The sequence below is a fragment of the Pteropus vampyrus genome, unplaced genomic scaffold (genome assembly GCF_000151845.1).
Source record: "Pteropus vampyrus isolate Shadow unplaced genomic scaffold, Pvam_2.0 Scaffold263, whole genome shotgun sequence".
Classification (NCBI taxonomy): Eukaryota; Metazoa; Chordata; class Mammalia; order Chiroptera; family Pteropodidae; genus Pteropus; species Pteropus vampyrus.
In genome coordinates, this window is record NW_011889044.1 from 870,108 (window position 1) to 895,003 (window position 24,896).

General features: G+C 40.6%; 1 protein-coding gene across 1 annotated transcript in view; it reads right to left on the bottom strand.

Annotated features, from left to right (window-relative positions):
* Positions 1 to 24,896, bottom strand: part of KIAA1109 (KIAA1109 ortholog) — a 146,012-nt gene that overhangs the window by 42,298 nt on the left and 78,818 nt on the right. Inside the window, exons 42-53 of the mRNA XM_023520429.1 lie at positions 22,493 to 22,668; positions 18,183 to 18,889; positions 17,535 to 17,780; positions 16,960 to 17,053; positions 15,077 to 15,127; positions 12,701 to 12,907; positions 10,974 to 11,212; positions 6,824 to 7,068; positions 4,613 to 4,718; positions 2,343 to 2,440; positions 1,436 to 1,621; positions 267 to 435 (exon numbers count right to left, since the gene is read on the bottom strand). Of these exons, the coding sequence (XP_023376197.1) occupies positions 267 to 435; positions 1,436 to 1,621; positions 2,343 to 2,440; positions 4,613 to 4,718; positions 6,824 to 7,068; positions 10,974 to 11,212; positions 12,701 to 12,907; positions 15,077 to 15,127; positions 16,960 to 17,053; positions 17,535 to 17,780; positions 18,183 to 18,889; positions 22,493 to 22,668 (2,524 nt within the window). The remainder of the gene's footprint in view (positions 1 to 266; positions 436 to 1,435; positions 1,622 to 2,342; positions 2,441 to 4,612; positions 4,719 to 6,823; positions 7,069 to 10,973; positions 11,213 to 12,700; positions 12,908 to 15,076; positions 15,128 to 16,959; positions 17,054 to 17,534; positions 17,781 to 18,182; positions 18,890 to 22,492; positions 22,669 to 24,896) is intronic.

Consider the following 24,896-nt stretch of genomic DNA (forward strand, 5'->3'; position numbering starts at 1 on the left):
AAAAAACGAGCACTGGATTTAGCAAAATAAAATGTTACCCATAACATTGCCGAAAGGGCAGTTTTCTCACAAACTGATCTCATCACCAGCCCATACCTACCGCCAATTTAAACCTTCAACGGATGAAACTCTTTTGGGATGCTCTCATTTCAGATTTAGGAGACAGTGAGCCGTTGAGCGTTTACACTGGTAAACCACAGATGGTTTTTATCTGGCATTTCCGTACCAGCTCTAAAACCAACAACCGCCTTGCTGGACCGCCTCACCTCTGTCGAACGCCACTGGCTGGGCATACACGATCGGTCTATTCAGGGTAATAAGCACAGCTTCTCTATCTGAAGAACCACTGATTTCTTCTCGGAGGGCATTTCTTAATCCAATTCTGGTTTTAAAATAGGCAACTTGATGAAAATCAGAACCAGCTTCCTCATAAACCTAAAATAAAATGAAAAGCTCAATAAAATCAAATAATGGAAAATGTCAATACAAAAACTGGAAGTTTTAACACCATTAATGGTATTGTGCACCAAAATAACTACAGTACGTTTTTCTCAAATTCATTCACCGATATATATATATTCCCTATACTCTACACCACAGACACTTGAAATTAATACACAATGTGAATGGGTATATAAGTAAAGATGAAGCCAAACAAAGTTCATACAAAAGCCAGGATGATGTTCGTATTCTGGACAGCGAGGCAGTAAATGTGTCAAGATAATTAGATCCCCACTCCTCTCAAAATGCATTTCCATTCGGACAAATTACTGTTTTTCTAGAGATGACAAGAAATTTTTATTCATTTATTCCCCCCACATACTCTTTAATACAGGCATTCAGTTTTGAAAGTGTGACTGGCATTCTTTTAATCAGTTCTTCAAATCAAAGAAAGAAAAAAGGTTAAAATCTACATAATTTTTAGCAAAATAAAAACAAAAACAGACATCAAAAAAAACCCCTATGAGCTATGAATGACAATTTTTATAAAGTCTAATTAAGAGCTGTGTATGTGTGTATACATTTAACTTTACATGTTTAATATTATGGCATACAAAACTTGCCAATATTGTAGAGTACAGCTAAGAAACTTAGTAGCGTTTTAAGAACTCACCAATGTTAGCACAAAGCATTGAAATAAAAAAAGTGTTTAACAAAATAAAGAGAAATTATAAGCAAATATTTACGAAGATCCTGAATTACGTTTCATGTAACTGTATCTGCAGTAACCTATAACAACATACCACCAAAATACTCAAAGAAATGCCAAGGTAAAACTCTAAAATCCTACTTAAACAATTTTCATTAGAATTTATAATCAGAAATTTTAGGAACTTTAAGTATTTTTGTAAGTAGAGTAATATTTAATGTAGTTAAAATTGATGTGCAAAATTTAAAAGCCACAGTTCTAAAGTCAGCACATTCCTACACTCACCTGATGTTTGACAATCTGTCCTAATGCCAGATTTAAATCCACTTGGCATTTACCGAACAGTTTCAGATAGCTGCTACTTCCTGGTGAAGCTTTGGTTTGAAGCCGGTTGGAAAGTTCAAGTTCAATCAACCCAGTCTCAAATCTCACAGCTCTCATTGAAGGAGTTGTAGCTGTCACTTGAATACCCTAGCAGATATACATTAGTAGGAAAAAAATCTTAAATCAACAATGTCCATTCACTCAAATTAAATATTTCAACATAGGATAAATAAAATAGACCGTATTAAAACACATATAGGATGTCTAATGAACTGATAAAGCTAGCAACATTCTTTAATTTCACATGAGTAGGGCTTTCTTGGCTATTAAATATTTCAGTATTTTATATTTAAACTCTACATCGCTCCTGGGTTAAATACATTACAATTAAATAACTATTCAGCAAAAATGGTTTTTATTTTTAAGAACACTAATACCTTAAATATTGGAAATTTTAAGGTTTCGATTAAGATATTACTGTTAATTGGACACATGTATAAAATATCTCTTACAGCACAGTTTATAACAGCAATAATTTGAAAAAAATCAAAAGTTCATCGGAAGAAAGTAGTTAAATGAATGGTTACAACTGAATGATACAGGTGTTCAAGAGATAAAGTCAGCCTAAAGGTATGGAAAGGCATCCAAGGCTTTTAAAATGCAGAAATGTGTGCATCTTTAAAAATACGAACAGTAAAAGGTCCTAAAGGACATTCGAACAATTGTTAAAGCTTTTTCTTTGAATGGATATACTTCATTTTTATTTTCTATTTGGCATATTTATGTATCACATGACTTTTCTATAGCAAGCATGCATTAATCAATTAGAAAAATTCTTCTAAAAGTAGCATTGTTATTTATACGTCACCTTAAATTGCAAGTTCAGGGAATAGAGTAGAATTTTAGGCTTATCTCCATCTGCTGTTCCATCGTGTTCATTCCAGAGAGGAATCGGCTGCTCCCCACCTAAAAGAGGTTAAATAATGGAGAGTTTAGGACAATTTCTTTAAAAAGAAAATAACTATTTTGTTCCATTCTTACTCATTTCCTACCTTCTTGACCAAGCCGACATCTGTACTGACGCTGACACCTAATGATAGTGAGTTAGTATTTGAGGCTTACTGTGTGCCAAATGCTTCTACATCCTTTATCACCTTTTTATTCAAACCCCTCCCTCTGAACCACAATGAGATTGAGTCATTTCTTCCTCTGTGGTGTGTGCCATAAAAACATACATCTCTGCTCTATTATTTATCTACAGATCCATCTCCCCAATTAGACTGAGTTCCTCAGGGCAGGTACCACGTATCTCCAGAGCCCAGCGAACGGTAGGTCCCTCAGCGGACCTCGGTCAGCATCACACTGAATGCGGTTAGGCTCCTCTGCCGTGTGGTGACCCAGCTCTTCCTCTGCTGTCATTTTCCCCACACACTCCTCCCAACTACTGCTGCAAGTCTTCATAATCTCCCTCACAACTTCCCGTGTAAGCTAATAAACTGTAACAAATGCACCACTCAGGTCGGGGCGCAGACCACGGGGGAGGCTATGTGTGATTGGGGCAGTGAATATTTGAGAAATCTCTGTACCTTCCCCCCTCAGTTTTGCTGTGAACCTAAAACTGCTCCAAAAACAAGAGTCTATTAATCTGAAGAAAAGGAAAACGCTAATTACAGAAGGTATGTGCATCCCTAAGTTCATATTATTTACAACAGCCCAGCTATGGAAACAATGTGTGTCTACTGAAAGATAAGCGGATAAAGATGTAAATACATAGATACACACTGGAATGCTATTTGGCCATAAAAAAGGAAGAGCTCTTAATCCTTGTGACAACACAGATGGACCTTGAGGACATTATACTAAGTGAAATAAGTCAAAGAAAGAGAAATATCACATGACCTCACTTATATGTGGTAACTAAAAAATAAAATGAATGAATAAACGAAACAAAATGAAACTCATAGACACAGAGAACAGATTGGAAAAGCAGGTTTTGGGGTGGGCAAAATGGGTGAAGGAGGTCGAGAAGCACAAACTTCCAGACAGAAAATGAGTCCTGGGGACGCGATGCACAGCATGGCGACTAGAGTTAGTAACACTGTGTTGCATATCTGAAAGCTGCCAAGAGTTCTCATCACAAGAAAAAGAAAATTATAACTTTGTGTGGTGACAGATGGTAGCTAGACTTACTGTGGTGATCACGTCACAGTATGTACAAATATCAACTTATTATGTTGTACCCCGAAACTAGTATGTTACATGTCAATTTTACCTCCAAAAAAAGCCTATTTGTAAAATGTCTATTTGTTTTGTGCTGCTCTATTCATTACCTTGAATATCTTTTATCTAGTTTTAGAGAAAAAATTTGTTAAAAAGCAAAAGCTCTGCCTGTTAACAAATGTATTGCACAATCATTTTAGTATATAGAAATATCAGAGACACTAACATATTAGCTACATTAATGCCACAGATTTTTACCCCATTATGAATTAAATTTGTAGATGTGGCTTACCTACTATTTAATCATTATTATGATTACACTGGAAAAATTCAGCCTCAAGAATTGTTACACAGAGTCAACTTATTTTCTACCTTAATTCATCTTAGTACTTTATCTTGTGAATTAAAAGTCAAATAAACATTTTTAAAACCAAACATGTATTTCCTGTTAAAATGTAAAACTCAGATTAAGAAGCTCAACTGTAATCTACTCTTGAGTGGCAGCAAAAATATAGGGATTGCTGTAAGCGATTTTCCATGTGGCCAGCGCACAGCTACCATCCGCTACACACTGAGGCGGAGAGCTTGACACCGACCTGCGTTTTGTCTCCACGTGAGCAGGACTGGTTTGGTTAGCAGGCGTACCCTAAGTTCCTTCTCTCTCCCTCTTTGGAGAGGAAGCATAAAAGGGCTTTGTGGAGTTTATAAATCCTAAATGTATATAATACACATGACAAAGGTAATAAGCAAAAGAATCTGTGGGTGGGAAAGCCGGAAAAGGAACACACTGTTTTCAGGGACTCAGGCAACAATCACACCCAGATGACAGGATCAACACTCATGCCGAGACCCAGGAAAGACCAGTGGGAAGAAAGACCTGCTACATGTGCTACACTCGCAGGGCCCAGGCCAGCTCACCAGACACTTTTTGTATTACTTCGTTAACTTCCTTCATGAATACTTTCTGCACAAACACCAAGTGGTTTAGAAGATCAGTTGTGAGATTATGTTCAAAAGAACCAACCTGCCAAATAAAATCAGAACATTAGGTTAACACTGTTGACTGCATTAGTTTTAAACACATCTTTTGTTCACATAAATAATCCCCAACTCTATGGACGATTATCTACATACTATTTGAAATCAATATACCAAAGAAAGGTTAAAAATATTCAGAGCTCCCAATACTTTACTGGCCAGACATCATTATGGGCCATTCTCCCAATTTTTTGAAAAAATAACAGTAGCCAAAAAGATATGGGCAGTCTTTTGAAAACAAATGAAATTTTCTCTAGAGTAATATTTATTTTTAATGACTGCTACAGTGTAAGAACTATAGACAAGTGTCATTATCAGTGAAGTTTATTCACTCATTCAAATATTTATTGCCATCTACTCCATGTGCTGCATTAGGTGTTGATGTTCACAGCTGTGAACAAAAACAACCATGACCCTCGCGGCGCTTACATTTGCATGAATTAGCAAATCGGAGAGACTCAGTTTTAATATAATATGTGCCCTATGATGAGCATAAGGCATTACATGGCTGGCGAGTAGTAGTTAATAAACAGACTAAGGAGCAGGCCCTAACTGATGTCAGGTATTATCATCAAGCTAGACCGAATTAGGAGCAAGGCGGTGCTTCAGAATTGGCCACGTTGAGAGCATTCATATTTTGATAAAAAATTAAGAGAGCAAAATAGATTTGGCGGTCTTTTCATAAGTGAGAAATCTACGTAGCACTGGGCACTTTTTTTTGTATTTAATAGTACAAAATGGGGAAAGATGATCAGCACGTGTATCTAGTTCAGGCCACAGTAAAACAGGAACTCTCAGAGGGCTGCAATGTTATGTTCTTTTAAATGTTTACAATTGATTGCATTCTTGATAAATTTTGGATTGTGTTTTGCTCCAATTAAAAACTTTATATTATTAGTTTTATAGCTATTAGTAGTAAGGAATCATGTAATATACTGCATTAGATTTGTTTTATTTTCTGTCGGATAAAGCATTAATAATAGTATTGCTAACCAGTTTGGGGCATTTATTGTTCAGAGTTGAGAGCTCAGATGAAATAGGCTTGATAATCTATCTTTTAAATAAATATCTGCCTTCTAGAATCCTGTACACTATTTTTTTTTTTTTTTTTAGTACACTTGTTTCATCTCTGAGATAAGGGCTAGGCACGCAGGGTCTAAAGAGGTGAGTCAGACTTAATATGTCCCCAGAGGTGCAATATTTCTGGCAAAGAATGCAAAGAGCATTCTTACAGATGCTTCAGATTCTAGAGAAAAATTCATCAAGTGAAGAGCAAAGTGCTTTTGATGAGGTTGAACTGTTCTGACTAACGGACAGAGTAAGCCAAGGGAGCGCAGGGCGTGACTCCTGCGTCTCTCACCCGACAGCGGGGAGAGTCAGGGGAAGTCAGGGACACCCCCGCAGCTTCAACCTTCTACTCTATCGGTCAGGGGAATAACGGATGATCCGCTTACCACAACTCAAGCAAAAACCACGTACCCAAAAGCTCTTTAAAATGGTACCGGTTGTACAGATAGAAAGTGAAAAAATAACAATGGAATCAGGTAAGCTGGCTCTCCACCTCCTTTAGTGAAGAAATTAGTCTGTGGATCTGACTGAACTTATTTACCCCCTGTACGGCCTTTAAATCGTTCTTAATAAGCACACACATCTGGGTGAATCACGCAACTCCCTAAAGACTCGGTTTCTTCATTTATAAAATGAGAACAAATACATCTACTTCGCGGGACTGCATGAGTCAATGCATTGATGAGTTCACTTGATATTAGATGTTATTAAGCTTCTTATAATAAAATGAACCATGAAAACGGCACAGAGATGAATGTGAAACCCAGTGTAAGAAATATAAATTCAAAGACAATAAAAAATTATGTTTAAATAAAACTACAGGGAGACAGACACATATATGTGCACATGTGTGTGCATGTGACACACACACACACACACACATACCTGATTTGGTATAGAATTCTGTAGGAATAAATGATTTAACAATTTGCCTTAAAAGTCTGGATCACTATATATCTTGGTACACCTAAAGCTTCAAGACTTCTCATTACGAAGAGTAAAAACATTACAAAGTAAACTTACTTCTGCCACACAGCGCAGGTAATTCCCCTGCAGGTAGTAGCCTTGTTTGCAAGGCAGCTCGTCCACACTCCACACCTGGTCTGAGTAGCTGTCATGCTCTTCCATCACGTACTTTCCGGACATGGTCACGGGGGGGAGGTTGAGACTGGCAGAAGGAGGAATGGTCGACATATCTGTGGCAGAAACTTTTGAAGTGAAACGCAGTCTGTGATTTGGCAGCTCAAATGTAAACCTGGTCTGTGCACCTGTAAGAAATAAGAGAAGTTACTGTTTGTTCAGGTGATCGTTCACATGTTTGTTCCTTACTGTGTTTAAAAATGGTGTCTAAGGAAAATGTATGCATACCCCAAAACCTAAACTGAAAGATATGAAAAGGACGTTTTAACTGTGCTTGCATTTCCCATCTGCAAGTATATGGATGGTGACTGAAGAGTCGGTCAGTACTGCTCAGCCGACAAGAATCATTTATTAAGCCTACTAGGTGCCCAACCCTGTGTTAGGCGCTAGAGAAGCACTTCGTTCACGGAGGGTAGAACAGGAAGAAACTGCTCTTATTACAGAAGAGTTAAAACAAGCAAATTTAAAAAGAAGAAGGCACTGTGGGGTAGCAGACGCCTTACTAAATCAAGATCTGTTACTGCCCATTACAGATGCCGCATAACGTTCACGCGCACCCCCTACCCACCCACACGACCTGCTGATGTTTCTTGTGCGTTATTCTCCCCAAACGTCATTCAATAGCTTTCTCTGTCTACACATATAGGGATAGAAGACATAAAATAATTTATTATGTATTTCTAGTGTTCTCAATTGTTCCAGAAATAATTCTTTTTCAAAATGCGCATTAAAGGTCGCTCCTTTATGTCACATTCACTATGTTCGCTCACCATGAAGTAATGTTTATACTTGGAGTGAGCTGGCCATTAACCGAAAGGCACTCTCTCGCCAACTGGTTGGCTGTGGACAGCCAGCGGGGTCCCGACCAGGCAGACCCCCGACTCCCACCTGCAGGCTGCCAGGGGGGCCAGCGACTCAGCAGCTGCCGCAGCATCGTGGCCCTGCGTCAGCGATCAGGGGACCTAGGCTGGCCTGGGCCTCGGCCGCAGCCATCGCCGTCACTGGCGTAGCCATTCTGCTACTGTTTTTGCCCTTTTCCTTCATTTCAAGAATTATGAGTTCTCATCTGTCTGGATATTTGACAATACATTTACTTTGCTCCTAAATATTTATGCCTTCCTAGTTCTAAACGGTTTCTCTGGCCTTGACTTGCTGCTTATGTTGACTCCTATATTTCATGGGTGCCTTGAATAAGGGACCAAGATGAGCCTGGCCACTGTCAGCCCCTCTCTGAAAGCCTCACACTGCTGACTCTGCCTCTGGGGACTCACCTCGGAGTGTTCCTGATTCTAGAAACAAAGAGATGCAGATGTCCAGAAAAAGTCCTCTCCACAAAGAAAACCTAAAATGCTAGGGGTAGGAATATATACATATGCATGTGTACATAAAGACACACATATGTATGCATTCAGATATGTATATATGTGTTTTTAAATTATTAATGTAATTTATCATGTTAACAGAAAAAGAAAAAGTTTAATTTCAATTGATGCTGAAGAAAGTGTCTGATAATATTACCAATTATTCTTCATAGAAAGCCTCAGTACACCAGAAGTAATTTTTCTCAACCTGATAAAGGGAGTTCTAGTGTAAACCTACAGCAAACATCATATTCATTGGTAAAATATTGATTTCCTTTAAAAGATGGGAGTATGAAAGGATGGCCACGATGCCCCTTTTACTGAACACTGTAGTAAAAACACAATAAGATGAAAAAAGAAAAAGGCATAAAGACTGGAAAAGATGAAACAAAAGTATTTGCATATGGCATAAATATCTACTTAAGAAATGCCAATAATAAAACAGTTTAACTTGTTTGCTGAGCAGAAGATTAACATAAAAGAATCAAGCACCCTTGTACATACCACCAAAGTTTAGAAAATGCTATTTTTCAAAATACACCATTCGTAATAACTACACGACCACAACGTAAGGTACCTACGTCCTAAGTAAATAAATATTTCTTGCAAAAGATGCACAAAAATCTTAAGTAGAGACATTTTTAACTTCATAGAAAAACAATGAAGAAGACCTAAAGAGACAGAGAAATAGACATATCTGGGAATAGAAATGTTAAATATTGTATTGATTCTCAACATCAATATTATCGATTCTCCCCAAGTACACCTATAGATTCAATTAAATTCCTATAAAAATCCAACAGACTTTTTCAGAGAACTAGACAAACTGATTTTAAAATGTGACTGAAGGAGCAAAGAACCAAAATAACCAGCACAACTCCTGAAAAAGGGAAGTCAGGTAGCCACGTGGTCCTGGTCCAAGAGGCCACCAAAGCGTCAGAGGACACGGAACGGCTCTCACAGAAACTTCCAAGTGGACAGAGTGGGTTACAGATCATTGAAAAAAAGAACAGATTAGTCAATAAATGATGCTGAGATAATTGCTTATGCATACTACTCCATGCAAAATTAAAGAAATCAAATCCATCTAGATTTAGAACTTAAGAATAAAAGGTAAAGCTTCAAAACATTTAACAGAAATAGAATATTTTCATGACCCTAGAAGAATTTTTCAGATATGAAAATACATACGGTATAGGAAAACAATGGTAAATTTGATCACATTAAAATTAGTATCTATTGATCAAAGGACAACTCAAAGTGAAATTATAAGCCTCTGACTGGGTGACAATCTATGCTAAACATATATCAAAGGTTTAATATATGAAATATATAAAGAATTCTTGAGAACCAAAAAATACAAATGACTCAATGGTAAAATGGGCAAACGAACAAACAAAAACCATCAACGGGCATTCATATAAAAAAATATGAGGGTCTCTTGATTATATGAAAAAAATTCAGCTTCACTAGTAATTACAGAAATATAAATTAAAACCACAGTGAGCTACCATTCTGCATTTACCAGATAAGCACAACTTTAAAAGCCAGATAACACCAAGCGCTGACAGGACGTGGAGCAGAGGGGACTCCCGTCTAATCTGGGGGAGGGACACTGGCAGCACGCGCAGCCTGGAGAGCAGCTCGTACCTCCTCGAGCGGCCAACGAGGCATTTACCTACGGGCTCGCTGCGCCCCCTCCGAGCAGATGCCTGTGAGAAGCCCCTGCACGTGTGCGCCAGCAGACGCACATCCGAGTGACTGTCACAGCTGAAGAGAGAATGGGTCAAAGGTCCGTCCACAGCAGAACGTATAAATGAAGTGATAGCATCACTTAATGGAGTACTGTGCTTCAGTGAAAAATGAAGGAACCAGACACGTGAAACAGAGATGAAGCTCAAACAAGATGCAAGCAAACATATTCCAAGTTAAAAAGATGTCAGTGGCATTCCATATAAGCAAAGTTCAAAACAGGCAACAGTAAGCTCTGAGTCAGCTACGAGTAGACACCTCCGGGGCAAGACTATAAAGAGAAGCAAAGGGGGGCGGCACAGAGCCAATGACAGTGGCCGCTCCCCGGCAATGATAACATCCCTGAAGGAGTCGTCAAAGTACTGGCGACGCTCTAATTGCTGGGTTAGTTAAAGGGTTGAGGAGTTCACAGCTCTGTATTATTCTTTAAACTGTGTACACATAATTCACACTTGTATATACGATACATTTCAGAATAAAAAAACAACAGTGAAGAACGTTTGGGACAGAATATATAAAGATCGCAGGGCCTGAGGGAAGTAGCTATTTTGAGGAAGTCAAATTACCTTTGATTTGAGCTAAATGCACCTAATGTGAAAATAAACCAAGTTATTCAGCCTACAGGAACCCGACAGAGGTAGAAATTTATCCAGCTTAAGTTTAAACTGGAGAAATGGCCTCGACGGTTGAACGACTCTAAAGAGCGCCAGCGCCAGCGGGGTCCGAGCGGGCCCTTGAGGGAGGTGCGCTGGCAGTTCTGCTCGGCTGGGGAACACCGTTAATAAAATTTAAGTGTTATGATTAAGATTATTTAAATTTTCATAGAATACCTATAAAATCAAATTTACCTTTTCGTCGAAGTATTTCGAATTTCTCAAACCAATGATAAATTGTGCGAGGCTGAACCCAAGCCCCGTTACCTGTCATTCCGTGACTCCTCATCCTCCCCATCTTGTACTCCGCTTTCAGAGACGGCAGAAGCGCTGCCCCAATCGCTATGCCATCGAGCATGGCGCTGAATTTAAGAACGAGAGGCTTCTTTTCCAAGCCTTCCGGTAGCTGAGGAAACTCGTTTGTTTCAACGGGCGTTTGATTAACACTTGTCGGAGTTTTTTCAGAAGGGAGCGGGGTTGCAATATCTTCTTTTGCAGGCTGCGGGCTACAAAGCAAATAAGTAATGTAAGAAGACACGATTAGAGCCGCTACCATTTTACTGTATAAAATTAAGACAATTGAAACAGCTACCATTTGACTGTATGAAATCACTGGAGTCCTCAATAAAAAATCACAGTATACTGTAAACAGACGTTTTCTTTCTAATATCAGATCATATTAAGACTTCCTAAAAACAGCCATTGAAAAACAATGATCCAGAAAAGTAAACAAAAAGAAGTAATAACAATATCAGCTGGACTATCACAATGCCAAGGCCGTCCACATCATCAATGTGAAGCTGGAGTTTAAACTCTGGTTTGTCTGATCCGAATTCCACAATTCGGCCACCACGCACTGCACTGATGCCTGTCACGCTATGAACACCACTTCTGCCACTATTACCGCCACCGACACGCACAGGAACGATGGTTTGAGCGCTCGCTACGTGCCGGGGGCTGTTCTTAGCACTTTGTGTTTTACATCACGTATCATTTATCTCAAACACTCTGTGAGTAGATGCCATGGTCTCCACTTCGTAAATGCGGAGGCACAGCTAGAAAGTGGTGAAACCAGGATTTGAACTCAGTCCAACTCCAGAGTCTGATTTTTTAACTACTACACTTTACTGTCAATATGTTATAATAAGAAAAAATGCCTTAGAGTATTTTAAGATGGGGCTCATGGATTCCATATTCTGGATTCCACATTCCACTGACAGGAGAAACAGTTAAATTGTAAATACTTAGGCAACTACAGACCTGAGTGAGTGTTATATCAGAATTAGAGATCCGCATAGAACAACTGGAAAACCACACTGCTTTAGAACACTATCGAAAGATACAGTAATGACTTTTTACCTTATAGGACAGGCAAAAGAAAACATAAATTTTTTATCTTTCACTTATTACATTTTTATTACTCATTAGTTATAGCTTTGGGGACCAGCAATGAAGCTCAGGATCGCAGACCCAGGAACAAGGGCTATAGACACAGGGAATAAAGGCCAATGGGCCACGGTCCAACCTGCTGCCCTTTAAAACACATGTGACATGGTCACGTCCTTCCTTGAACCACGTACGATCACTGCATATGAGGGACAGCACAAAACCATGCGTGGGACATAAATGGCCACTGAAAGTTTTTAAACCTACGCAGTCATACCATTCAATGACCTAAAAGTAAACAAGGGTTGACTGACACGGTCCTAGGACTTGTCAGTCGCTTTTGTAAGAACCTCTCATGATGCCCACAGACCTCTAGGGTCCCCTAAGCTCCACCGATGCGACATGGAGCCCTGACCACCACACTTGTGTCACAGTGCTTCCATAATGTCCAGTACTACCCACGATCGTGTCTGGCTACTCTCCACCTGTCCCACTGTCCCTGATGGTCGATACTTAGACATAACCTTGTCTTCCTCCACACTACGGCTACCACAGCAGAGAAGGCCTGAAGCACAGCACAGCGGACAGGGCTGGGCGGCGCGACTCACAGTGACGAAGGCTGTCGGATGAGGTCGGAGATCTGCTTGGACAGCTGGTGCGAGCTTCGGACCATCATGCTGTGCAGCGTGGCCGGGTGCTGGGGGATGTTGATGCTGATGGCCCCGACTTTGAACACGGCAGCGTTGTTAGTCCTCAGCCCCCGCTGGGCGCTGTACAGGGCTTGGGACTTGGCGATGCTGCATTTCACCACAGTTCTAGTGAGAGGGGGGGATGCCCGTGAGAATGCAGCCGAGTAAAAAGAAAGTTTGGAAAAGTACTTGAGAGCATACGCATGTTTTTAAGTTTTCATTGGACTAAATGACTTAAGATTTTTCATGCATTTATATCACATAGGAATGTTTTCTAGCATACCGAAACACATTTTACACTGCTTGCCTGCGCACGCCAAATATTATTCTATTTTAATGAAGAACTTACAGAAGAAATGTGCACGAACACGGACATTGCTCACACACAGCACACGAAATTCCATTTTTATTTTTTCTCCACTCAGAATTTTTCTTTTCCCCTCCAACTTATTTTAGGGATCTATACAAATCCCTAACATATAAAACCTATATAATTTTATTAACCAATGTCATCTCAATAAATTTTTAAAAAGATAAAAATACTATGCTTCTTAAAATCTAATCAAATACATTAATCTAATAATCATCTAATATATTAAAATATGCTAAAAGAAATTAACAGGAAAGAAGAAATTTAACTTGGATTTTCTATTTTTAATGAATGACAAAGAAATGATAGAAGTCCAATTCCTAATGAGTGATGGCTACATTGGTAAAAATTGGTAAGCTTTACTGTGGGCCTCAGTTACGATGACCACAGTGCCTTATCAGGCAAGGACCTTTTCCCATCTTTTACTTCCTGTGTCCAGGTGACAGGGCCTTAAAGGGCCATCCTTGTCCATGGAACAGGCTGAGTGAATGACTGGAGAATTTGCTTTGGGGCCTCACTGTCTCTGCGGTATCTCCACCCTGCCCCACCCCACCCACGTGAGCATCCAGGTCCAAGCCGCTTGCCTCAATTCGGTTTCGCCTGAAAAACTCTGCACTGGGACCAGAGAGAGTTGTGACTACATGTTATTTAGTCAACGAAAATCACTGGAACTCTCTTTCCCATTTGGCAACTGTGCCTCGCATGTTAACTCTCTCAGCAGGAAACCCTGAAGGGGAAGAGGGGGTGGCCATAAGTGATATCATGACAGGGACCACTTCTCATTTGCTTACTACTGCTTCTCTGAATCTTAACATAGTGCTCAGGCCATAATATGTAACCTAAGAATTGTTGAGCAGATGCAAATGTCATCTTAAGCCATTTAAAAGCATCCCCTGTAAAGTCGTATAGTATCAATTATTTTTGTAATACAGTCAGAGAACTCAGTGATAAAAAGGAAAGAAACAATGTCTTTTCAGTCTCTTATGACTACCACAGTGGAATTAGATTCTCTTCAACACCTATTAAGATGACACTAATATGGAAGAGTGATTTCTAGGGAAAAAAATCATTTCTCTACTTTAATAATAGTGTACCTGTTCTTTTTGAGTACTTTTAATTGGCTGATGAAGGATACGGATTACCACAAAGGGCAGTAAACTGATATTTTGTCTCTGGCCTGTTATCAATATGCAGTGAAATAAATCTCACCACGTATGATAATCTTACCAGCATGGAACAATGTACAGATTCATATAATTATTAAGCATATTCAAATTTTATAGAAAAAGTCCAAAGAAATAACCATTGCTAAATAACATTAATTTGACATGGTGATGACTCATGTCACATTTAAATACAGCACTCAGGATATAGCTCATTACCATAAAACAGCAGATATACATGAGTCAAATCAAGCCATTCGTGTACACAGTAAAAGCCATACATATAGTTTACTGTCAACAGAGCAGTAAACTCTCCCCCACTTAAAAACAGAATTATAAGGGTGAGATGTGGACATATTTCTCACATTAATCATATGTTAGTGTTTTAATAATTATTTTTGCAATTAGTGAAAACTCTTGCAAAGTAAAACTTTTTAGCTTCAATATCACATCAAACATGAACAAGGAATTGCAATAACAAAAAGTTTAACAATAACATATCTAAAAAAGCGCACACAACACACAACTACAGTGTCACGACTTTACAACAGCAAGCTATGAATTACCAAAAAGGTGGCCCTTACCTGCGTGTTTTCCTTGAATACCAGGAAGCTTTAATCTATAAAAGGGTCTATATTAAAGCTACAGAATAATAACTAACTACACACATTCACAGCCATGCAGATAACTGTAACATTTATCTTTAAAACTATTCAAACGGTATCAATCACAAAGCCCATGAAAAAGAAGAATACGACATACAGAAACTCTTGTTTGGCTGTGCTTGTAGGAGACGTAGGAAAATCCTCCAGTCTAAAGACGAAGAGTCAAGAGGAAGCAGGAAAACAAAAAGGAAGCAGATAAACATCCACGCATAAATTAGTCACAATATATTCAACTGTCTGGAAAGTTTTATTTCTCACTTTTTAAATTTTCCATTGAAGAACCTTTTCAAATTTTTTTTTTTTTTAGTTCCATTTCCTTTAACTGAAATTGGAAACAAAAAGCCGAAGAATAAATCCAGAAAGCCAACGTTACCAGAATTTGGTAAAATAACTTTTACTTTTCAAATAAAAAAGTTAAGGGATCTTTGCGTGGGTTTTGATTTAAAGGCAAGAAATATCAAGTATATAATACTCTTTTAAAAATGTGTTTTATAAGTATATTTTGCAAGCTTAGAGACTATTTATGCCCTTATTTTAAGAGCTAATAGATAATGGAGATAAGAAGTCCAAGAGGACTTAGTAAAATGATGGGACATCCACAGAAACTTGTTTTACTTTTTTTGAATGGGTTAAGGTACTTTAAAGTCACCCACGGAATCACGGAAGCCAGGGCCTGCCAAGGCTATCTGCAGAGGCGCCATGCGAGGTGGAAGTTTGCCTGAAGCATTTCGGGCAAACACTTTGATCTTTCTGAACCCAATTTACTGTTCTGTAAAGGGATAAAAGTACCCCAGTCCACAAACCGAGGTGAGGATGAAAAGGAATAATCCGTGGGCGGCTCCTGGCCCACAGCAGGCACCTGCTACAGTGCAGTTACTACCTAACCCCTTTCTCCCACAGTGAAGGGTCGGAAGAAGCATGTCTCTCCCGACTCCTGGACGGTCCTGGTCTTTGGAAAGACTGCGGGAGAAATGCAATGGACTACTTAGGCAGCTTTAATGAACACGCTTTCTTTGGTTCTAGACTTACAGGTCCATCCGCCCTGGGGAAGACTTAAACGTGCATTCCGGGAAACGTTCCCCAAGACAGCCATCATAGGATTCATGTTTAAAATGTGACGCAGAGACCTGTAACCAGTCAATCTATGACTAATATTTAATTTTTATAATGTTGAACCCAATCCTCTGCTCAGTCAGCATTCGGCATGTCAGATGCTCTAGTAGGCCCACCTTAACTGGTTGTAACATAAAAGCAAATTCTCGAAATCTGACCTAAACGCATTTGCAGTCACAGCATAACTGCTGCACTGAGGACGTGAGGCGTGAGGGTATACGAGGCCAAGTTTATGAACACAGCCAGCGGTTCGGTGTGTCGGTAACGCAGCAGTGATCTGCATGTCACGTATAGATAATCCTTAGAGCAAATCTGAACAGATCAAGCACAGAACTGACAAGGAAAAGAGCAAAGAATCCAAAGGAAAGCGACACGTATGGCATCCTCACTATAAAAAGTTTCCCTATGCTATGACGAGAGTCACACGGGCTTCGTTGTTAAATGGTTTAAATGCAAAATGGAGAGAGGAAGCTCTGAAAGACGGCATGAAGATGGGAAATGATCACTTAACTTACGAGCCAGAGAGCCTACACTCTTTAATGTAATTTTAACTCTCAGGATTGTGTGAACTTTAGCGTCTTATACGTTTAATCAACATTTGCACTATAATCATTCTTCCTGTTACACAATCTTAAAATGTACTGGGAGTCAGTTTTTTAGGAGGGCAGGGGAGGTGTAAATAGTTTTAGAAATAAAAAAATTCATTGTTCTGAAAACATTTAGTGATGTTCTTAATGACAAAATCATAGTATCTGGCAACATGAGAGACATAAATTTCAGAATTCAGCAGGTGTGGGATTTATCCAATGAATTTTAAGTTCCATATAAAACTGTAACAAGTTCGAGAATGAAAAGCAACACACTTACTGTATATTTGGTGTAATCCCTTCAAGCAGCACAATATTAACGCCGCCAATATGAGCAGTGGCACATGTCTCAGTCATCTTTTGATGTAAAACATCTTAAATGTGATAAAAAAACAATTATATGAATTCTGGAAATAAGATAATTGCACTTCACATTAACATTGCATTTTATTCATATGTTCAGTAACAAAAGATCATTTTAAAGTCACAATGAAATTTAAACTACATTTTGGAACTACTTTTTAAAAAAATTCTTGGAGGTTTTTATTTCTATGTATTCCTATATACACGCATATTATATGTCAAAATTGGAATAATGCTAAATATACAGCTTAATGTGCCATCCATGCCTCACAGAGCCTACAGGCATTTTATGTCTTAGAAGTAACACTCAGTGCAGAAAACTTGGAAAATTATTTAAAAGCAAAAAGAATGGGCAAACAAAACCACATAAACTAGCCCTCCTGACCCAGATACACGGGAAGCTCGTTTTCTGGTGGAAACTGCCCAGCTGGGGTCGGGGGACATGACACCAGCCCGCGTCACAGCGGCCACCAGTGTTGGGACGCGGCGTACCTTTCATCTTCTCCTTCAGGGTGAAGCTGCCGTGGATCCTCTTGAGCTCCGACTCCATGGTCAGCCCGCCAATGTCCGCCTCCAGGTGCGTCCGGTTCACCATGCCGATCCCGAACACGATCAGGGTGACGTGCTGCGGCTCCGCGGTCACCAGGCTGCGCTTCCTCTGTGTCTTAGTCACACTGCCACCATCCTGCTCGTTCTCAAACACCACTCTGCACGTGGGCTCCGTCGGGCTCCGAACTCCTTCGTGAGCAAGCAGACACGCGGGGGTTTAGCCGCGAAAGCGTGGGGAAGGAGTGGTCCCCACACCCGAGGCCTTTCTAGAACCCTGCGCATCCCAGACCTCCTCCTCCTCCTCTCTCCACCAAAACGAGTTTCTAAATGTTCCAGAGTTTTCCCTCGGTCACCCTGAAAGCAGAAGGGAGTCAGAGATCCGGATCCCACAAGGGCAAGGTGCATAAGGGGAGAAAGGACGGGCCAGGGGTGGCAGGACCCCTGATCGCCACGACCACGCTCTCCCCCGGGGTGACTGCCAACTTCTTCGCATTTCCATTACACACTTACAGCATGAAGAGGGCATGAGGGACAGCCCAGTATCATTGCAATTCAAAACAGACATTTTAAAACCATGAAAACACCCATTACCGGCCGGTCCAAACGTTTCGGAAGATTTCTCCAGTATTCCTGTCGGGTCGGAGATAAGCGAATAGAAGTTGAGCAGTTTGTACATGTTCTGCCAGCACTCGGCCGAGGGCTCGCTCTGCTCCGACACGGTGATGGAATCCGAGTCGTCCATGTGGATGGTCATGTGGTCCACCACGTCCTTGGAGCCTTTTCTGGACACTTTCGAAGTTCTCCGCTCCGATCTCCCTAACGAGTTTTTGTTGCGAGATTCCTTTTTGTTATTCTCACTGCTGGTCCGTTTGTTCTTCGCGTTATTTACTCGGTTGCCACCGTTGAGACTTCCTCTCGAGCTGCGGCTGAAGTCGGACGAGCGGAAATCCCGGTGTTTCCTGGTCTTGAAGGTGGGGGTGGGGGAGGCGGATCCGGCGGTGTACCTGCTCAGTTTGATGTCGGTCTGCGTGGCTTTGATGTCGTCTATCATCGTGCTGAACTGGTGGATGAGGCGGACCAAAGCCATGTCGACGTGCTGGCTGATGGACTGGCAGGAAATGGTGAAGTTGCAGTGGAAGGTGCTGTAGTAGCGCTTGCTGAGGTCGTGAAAGGGGAGCGCGCCGGCGGAGCCCTGCGGGGCGCACACCGACCTCTCCATCACCACTGCACTGATGCTGAAGGTCTCCAGCATCAGCGCCGGCTTGAACTCCAGCGGAGGGAGATTCACGTGTCCTTGCCTGCAAACGCGAAAAGAAGAAGAGGCCACGGTTCCACCTCCCTCGCCCTGGAGCCGTGTGGCCTCGACCTCTCTCATTAGCGAAATCATCTCCGACGCAATATACGTCATAAGCCATTTACATAATTTTAAGCAAGAGATCAAGGAGAATGTGCTTTTTCACTGAGCCAGCTTTTTCTAAGTCTTTTATAAGCTGGAAACTGGGCCTTACGTTTCCCTTCTCGATCTTACTCTGTAACTGACTAGTCAAAATTCGACTGATATTAATGGTTTCAGCGAAATGATAAAACAATTTTTCTTGCCATCAATGTTACAGAATTGGTATCAGAATTGAAAGTCAATTATAGGTCAATTAGGATACCTCCCTTAACCATCCTCTCCTTCTTAAATGTATGGTTTATATATATAATTTCATAACATTTTATATAATTTGACTTGCTGTCTGAAATGAAACTCTAACAGCATTATTTTGCAACGTTGAAAGTGGTGAGAAAAGTAACTGAAACAAAAATGAGACATGCACACAAACACTTAAAACCATATGTATAAAAATTATTTTGGGATCTTCTCCTGCTTATCTCAAAATTTTCGTATAGGAATATTATAGCCAATTTTAATATTAAAGAGCCCCAAATCTCAGATTTCCATAAGCCAACTACCAATAACAACGAATCTCAGCATCAAAATTATAAAAAGATATGTTTTTCTCTTTTCTTCCATGCACAATATGAATATGTAGCCATATAGGTTAAATTTAACATAGGATTTTTTTTTTATATTGGGGGAAAAAAACAGAAGCTTCTTAAATGGTTTCAATTGGATTTAAAGAATTTATAATTAGAGAATAATCCTTAATGAATACAAGCATTTCTTATTTAATAAGAAAAAAACCTACTTTGAGGTATAATTCATGAAAATGTACAAGTTCATAGGCTACAATCAAAGCTAAGCTTGTGATCAGAGAAAAGAAAACTGGACTTTGAGAATTAGAACAGATAGGCCACAACTATAAAAACAAGAACCGAAAACATGTAAGGGAGGCAAAAAAAGTCTTAGAGGCAACTCAAGTAAAAGGGGGTGAAGTCTGGGTACATAACGAAGCGGTCATCTAACACAAAAGCAGGCCGACAGGCATAGAGCTGACACGGGCACTCCAGACTCAAAGTTAAAATTAAAACCTAAAAATATTCAGTCACTAACATGCTCAGCTATCTTGACTGGAGATAGCAAAGACATAAGGAAACTAACATTTGTGAGGACTATCCATGTACCAGAACTAAATTCAATAACCGTGCTGGCTTTGCAGTCTACGAGAGTTACATCTGTTTAACAAGGAACTATAACCCAGTAGTAATGTACAATAATTAGCAGAAGGAACAATGAGCTACAAAAAAAGCCCAGAAAAAAATGAAATTAATGATCAGGAAAAGTGTACTGTGACAAAGGTCTCCAAATAAATAAAAGTTTAAGGTGGAATAACCTATATGATTATACACATACGTATAATCATATATATATACATGCATATACACATTAGAAAATATATGTATAGTCATATGACAATACATACATGATACGTATATACGTATACACACATTTTGTATTTTTATATATTTACATGAAAGTCAGCCATTGCGAGTGGAAATACAAGTTTAACTCAGAGCTTTTACCTCTAATCAGGGAGCATCAGCAGGTATTATATTTTGGTGTCTGGATTTGATGATTCCTACGTGAATGGATTTGTTACGATGGTTTAGTTAAATAACACCACACTCCCAATGACATGGTTCGAATTTTCAACTACGATTGACTGTGAGAAACTGCATAAAGCACAAACTTGATGCTCATTCTTCAAGTCCACAAACACTGCATAAATGACGGACGTGCACCATGAGCATGCACCATGAGCAGCGACCAATCGCACCCCTTCCGTCAGCCCCTGGTCAATGCACGTGTTATTCTATTCACAACCGGACAGGAAAACGTACTTAGTTGTGATAAGCCCAATGCGACGTTTTATAGAAGTGGATAATAGAGAGGGAATTGGAGAGCAAAGATGAAAATGCAGCAACGAAAGTGAACACGATGACTCAGTCGAACATAAACGGAGTTACGGAAGCCGCCCGGCGCGGAGATGCTGACGCGCGTGTGGCTCTGGGAAGCAGGCGTGTAGCCGGAGGACACGATGAAGGCGGGCTTACTGGCATTAAGAGGAAACTGGCCGTGACAAAAAGGACGAAGATGCCCGAGAGGAAGCGATGCTGGCAAAAAACTTTGCCGGAAAAGGAACTCATGAAGACACTTCACGCAAAGGACAAAACGCTAAGAAACGATGAACACTTGGAACAGAACGTAGCATCCGGCCACACGCAGAGGAGATGCTCACTGAGTGCTGTGAGTCACGCGAGGAGGAGGCAGGGCCTATTCAAACTACCCTTTGACGAGTGTTTTAGAAAGAAGTAGAACACTTGCTTTCCCGATGTCACCAATGTTTGAAAATATGATGAACTAAATACTAGTTCGACTACATTTTTCATTTCCCTACATATTTATAATAAACAGTAAGAGAATTTTTAATTTTTTGACCAACATTTTTAAAGGTCACAAAACAAAAGTAATTTTCCCCACTAATCCTAATAATCATTAAGATCGCTTTGCCTCGTTTCAGCTTGCAGGGTCATTGTCACAGTGCCACACAACCGTGACAAGCAAGGACTGTTTTGTATTTATTAAAAAAGACAATGCAATTTTCATGGTCCTGGGTCATCAAAAAATCCTCAGATATTTAGACCTGAAACTAAATTTAAGAAAGCTGTATTTTTCAATACATAACTGCCATGAAATGTTTTAAGTGATTTTGTTAAATTATTTAAAATTTTAAATAGAATATTTCAAATGGAAAATATATTTCACTTAGCTATTTGCTGGATACATGCGCATTTTACTTTTAATTTACCACCTTGCAAAAGCACAAACTGGATGAAAACAAGAATGTTGCAAAAACCTCCTGTCATAAATGCCGCCTATGGCCACATTCTGTTATCCCTATACGCTTTAGCAAGATCCGCCCAAAGTAAAATCCCATGTGCACAGAAGATCAGTCAGACCTTACTAGTAGGCGTATTATTTCCTGTGCAAGCAGTAGAGGAACTGAAGAACTATCCATGACAACGAAGAATGACAATACAAGATGGTTCTGAGCTTCCACTGCACTGTATTTAGCATCCCCGTGTCCTCGTTTCTGGTGGCTTCACTCTCAATACGACTTCTACTCTGTCCCTAAGAGAAAACTCTACCTGCCACAAGTCAACTCAGGAAGGAGGTCAGGAATAAATTCCAAGTAAAATACATAAAATTACGATCCAGAAGATTGTGGGAATTCCACTACTGCACTAGTAAATACGTTCTGGGTGTATATATCGATGTATGTACTGTGGCTCATCCTCGTATATGTGCTAACATAGTACAGAAACAGGCCAAAAATAGGCCTCAAAACCTGTCATTAAGATATTAAAATTACTTTCTCAACAGCATTAGAAGCAAAGCTAAAAACAAACAGGTATTATAATCTTTGTACAAAATTTTGCATAAAAACCACAGACACCTTCTCGCCCTTTTGCCTTTCCTCTCCTTGGCTGTGTCCGAATCCACGATGTCTGCCCGGAGGCAGTCCAAAGTCCCCGAAAACGACAGGTGCTCTCCAAAGTACATCCGGTAGCACAGCGGCATCGTGTCCTGAGACTGGATCCCCGTGTGACTCAGGAGAGGTTTGAAAACCACCTAAAAGGCACAACACGTTCGTGTTAGCTCGGTTCATAATTCATACTTTACTGTGGCTTTTCTCCTTATCCTACCTCAGTACGTATTATTGTAGTGTGAAACAAACAAACAAAAGATCTTATACAATAAATATAGCTCTAATTTTACTTAAAACGAAACAGTATTTTTGAGCACCTATCATCTTCAAATTGATCATAAGAGCAAAGATTCCTTGATCCTGCCTGAGTGTCTGAAAATACCAGAAAAGTAAATTATGGATAAGTTTAAATCATTCTGCTTCTTGCTTTTAAAAAAGGCATGAACACCTACATTTCCATAAAAACCTGGTATATTAGGTTTTTGTCAATGTCCTGTTAATAAAAAAAATGTGTCATATATTATGAACAAACACCAGACCAATTTTTAAATAGTACTACTTAGTCATAATGATCATTTGATATTTATTTTCTGACAAAGAAATTCCTTTACATTTTAAGTATCACGTATGCTTACACAAACACATCGCCCGGTTATATCTCCAGGGAGCTGAACTCTGTGGTCACTGAGAGCTAACCAAACAACTGCACGTGTTGGATGAACCGCCGCACTCGCTGGCTCATGTCCCTCTTCCCTCTCTGGCACACGGGCGTCATCCCAGGCCTTCCTTGGCCCCTTCTAACTCTTTCACCGTACGTTTCCTCTCAGTGACCTTTTCCCGAAGCTTAAAACATCCTGTTGAAATGGACACAAGCCGCCCATGCAATGAGACCCAAGCCCCGTTTCCAGGTGCCCACAGGCCACCTCCTTACTTTGTGCTCGGGCAGAGGCCACTCGAGTGGATGCCAGAGGGCCCGGAATAAGAGGATTCAAACGCCTTCCCTCTGGACTGGGACCTCAGGAGGATCTTCCTCTCCCTCGTGTACCTGCCTGGCATACTGTCCTGGTTTGCTCTTTCATCCTATGGAAAAACGCTTCCGTCTTCAGGTTCGAACCACCCTCCACGTAAGCCCCTGGAGTCCCTTCCACACCGACCAGGGGCTTTGGCTCCCTCCTTCTGCCACCCCATCATCCTGGATGGCTTCTTTGGCCATGCAGATAACCCAACCAACGCTTCAGTTACGACGCTCTGTGACTTCTTCCCCCCATAACCCTGGCTTAAACTGCAGCTCAGCGATGTCCTGGACTGCATGTTACATCTCAACACCTCATTTTTGTTGCTACATCTGCTTCGGCTCACCCCTCTTCCACTCCTGTAGGGCATGAGAGGAAATGTGATCGCATTCGTTGCTGCTCCAACACTAACCCCTGGCTTGTTCCTGGACCCTCGGCCCTGCCTGGCATTCCCTCCGGGGGTCCGCAGGAAGCTATCATGTCACACCACCCTTTACACATATGTAAAGCACCTTCCGCGGTTTTTTTACTGTATTACTTAATATTCACGTTTCTGGTAGATTTTAGAGTCTTGTATGTAAAACAGTATAGTTGTTTAATATGTGTACTGGATGCCAATAAATACAATGAATGTATTATATAGGACAAAACAAAAAAATTATTTCTTTTTCCACTCTACCTTTGAAAAGAAGTAAACGAGTCCTTAAAAACGACTCCAATGTGCTGGTGACGTAAATCAGAAACCTTGAGAGTGCCTGACACATTGCTTAGCAGAAATTAGCTCCCACTGTGAGAAACCCAAAGCCTCCGGTTCGCAGAGGGGCCTGAGAGCTGCGCCCCGCCCTACGCCTTCCCGAAAACTCTCAGAGGAAGGTCTCTCTCCCGTCCACAGCATCTCTCCATAAACGGCTCGAATCCCAGCGTCTCTCCTCCTCCTCTGAATCTTGCTCTATCGGTTTATCCTTTTTTTTTTTAGCAAGATCTTCCTAATTCCTTGAAAGTACGTAAACAGGCTCGAGTCTCTTTCGCCCTGAGAAAACCCCTCTTCATTCCCACTCTCCCACTTGCCTGTGGTCACCCTAAAACACACGTTTCAGAGATTTCCCTTCGCACTCCCCATGTCCGACCCGATTGCAAGCCCTTCGTAACGGCGCTCCGTCACCACAGCGAAGCCTCGGCCGTCGGAGCCAAGGGCCTCGTGTGTGAACTGCTTCAATAACTCGTCTTTCACGTCTGGTTTCTCTGCTTCCACCCATTTAGCACGTTGCTCACCGTATGTTCCTACCTGTACAGTTCTAGTCAATTGATCCCTCTGCTCTAAAACCTTCGGTGCCTCCCACTGCTCGCTCAGTTGTCAA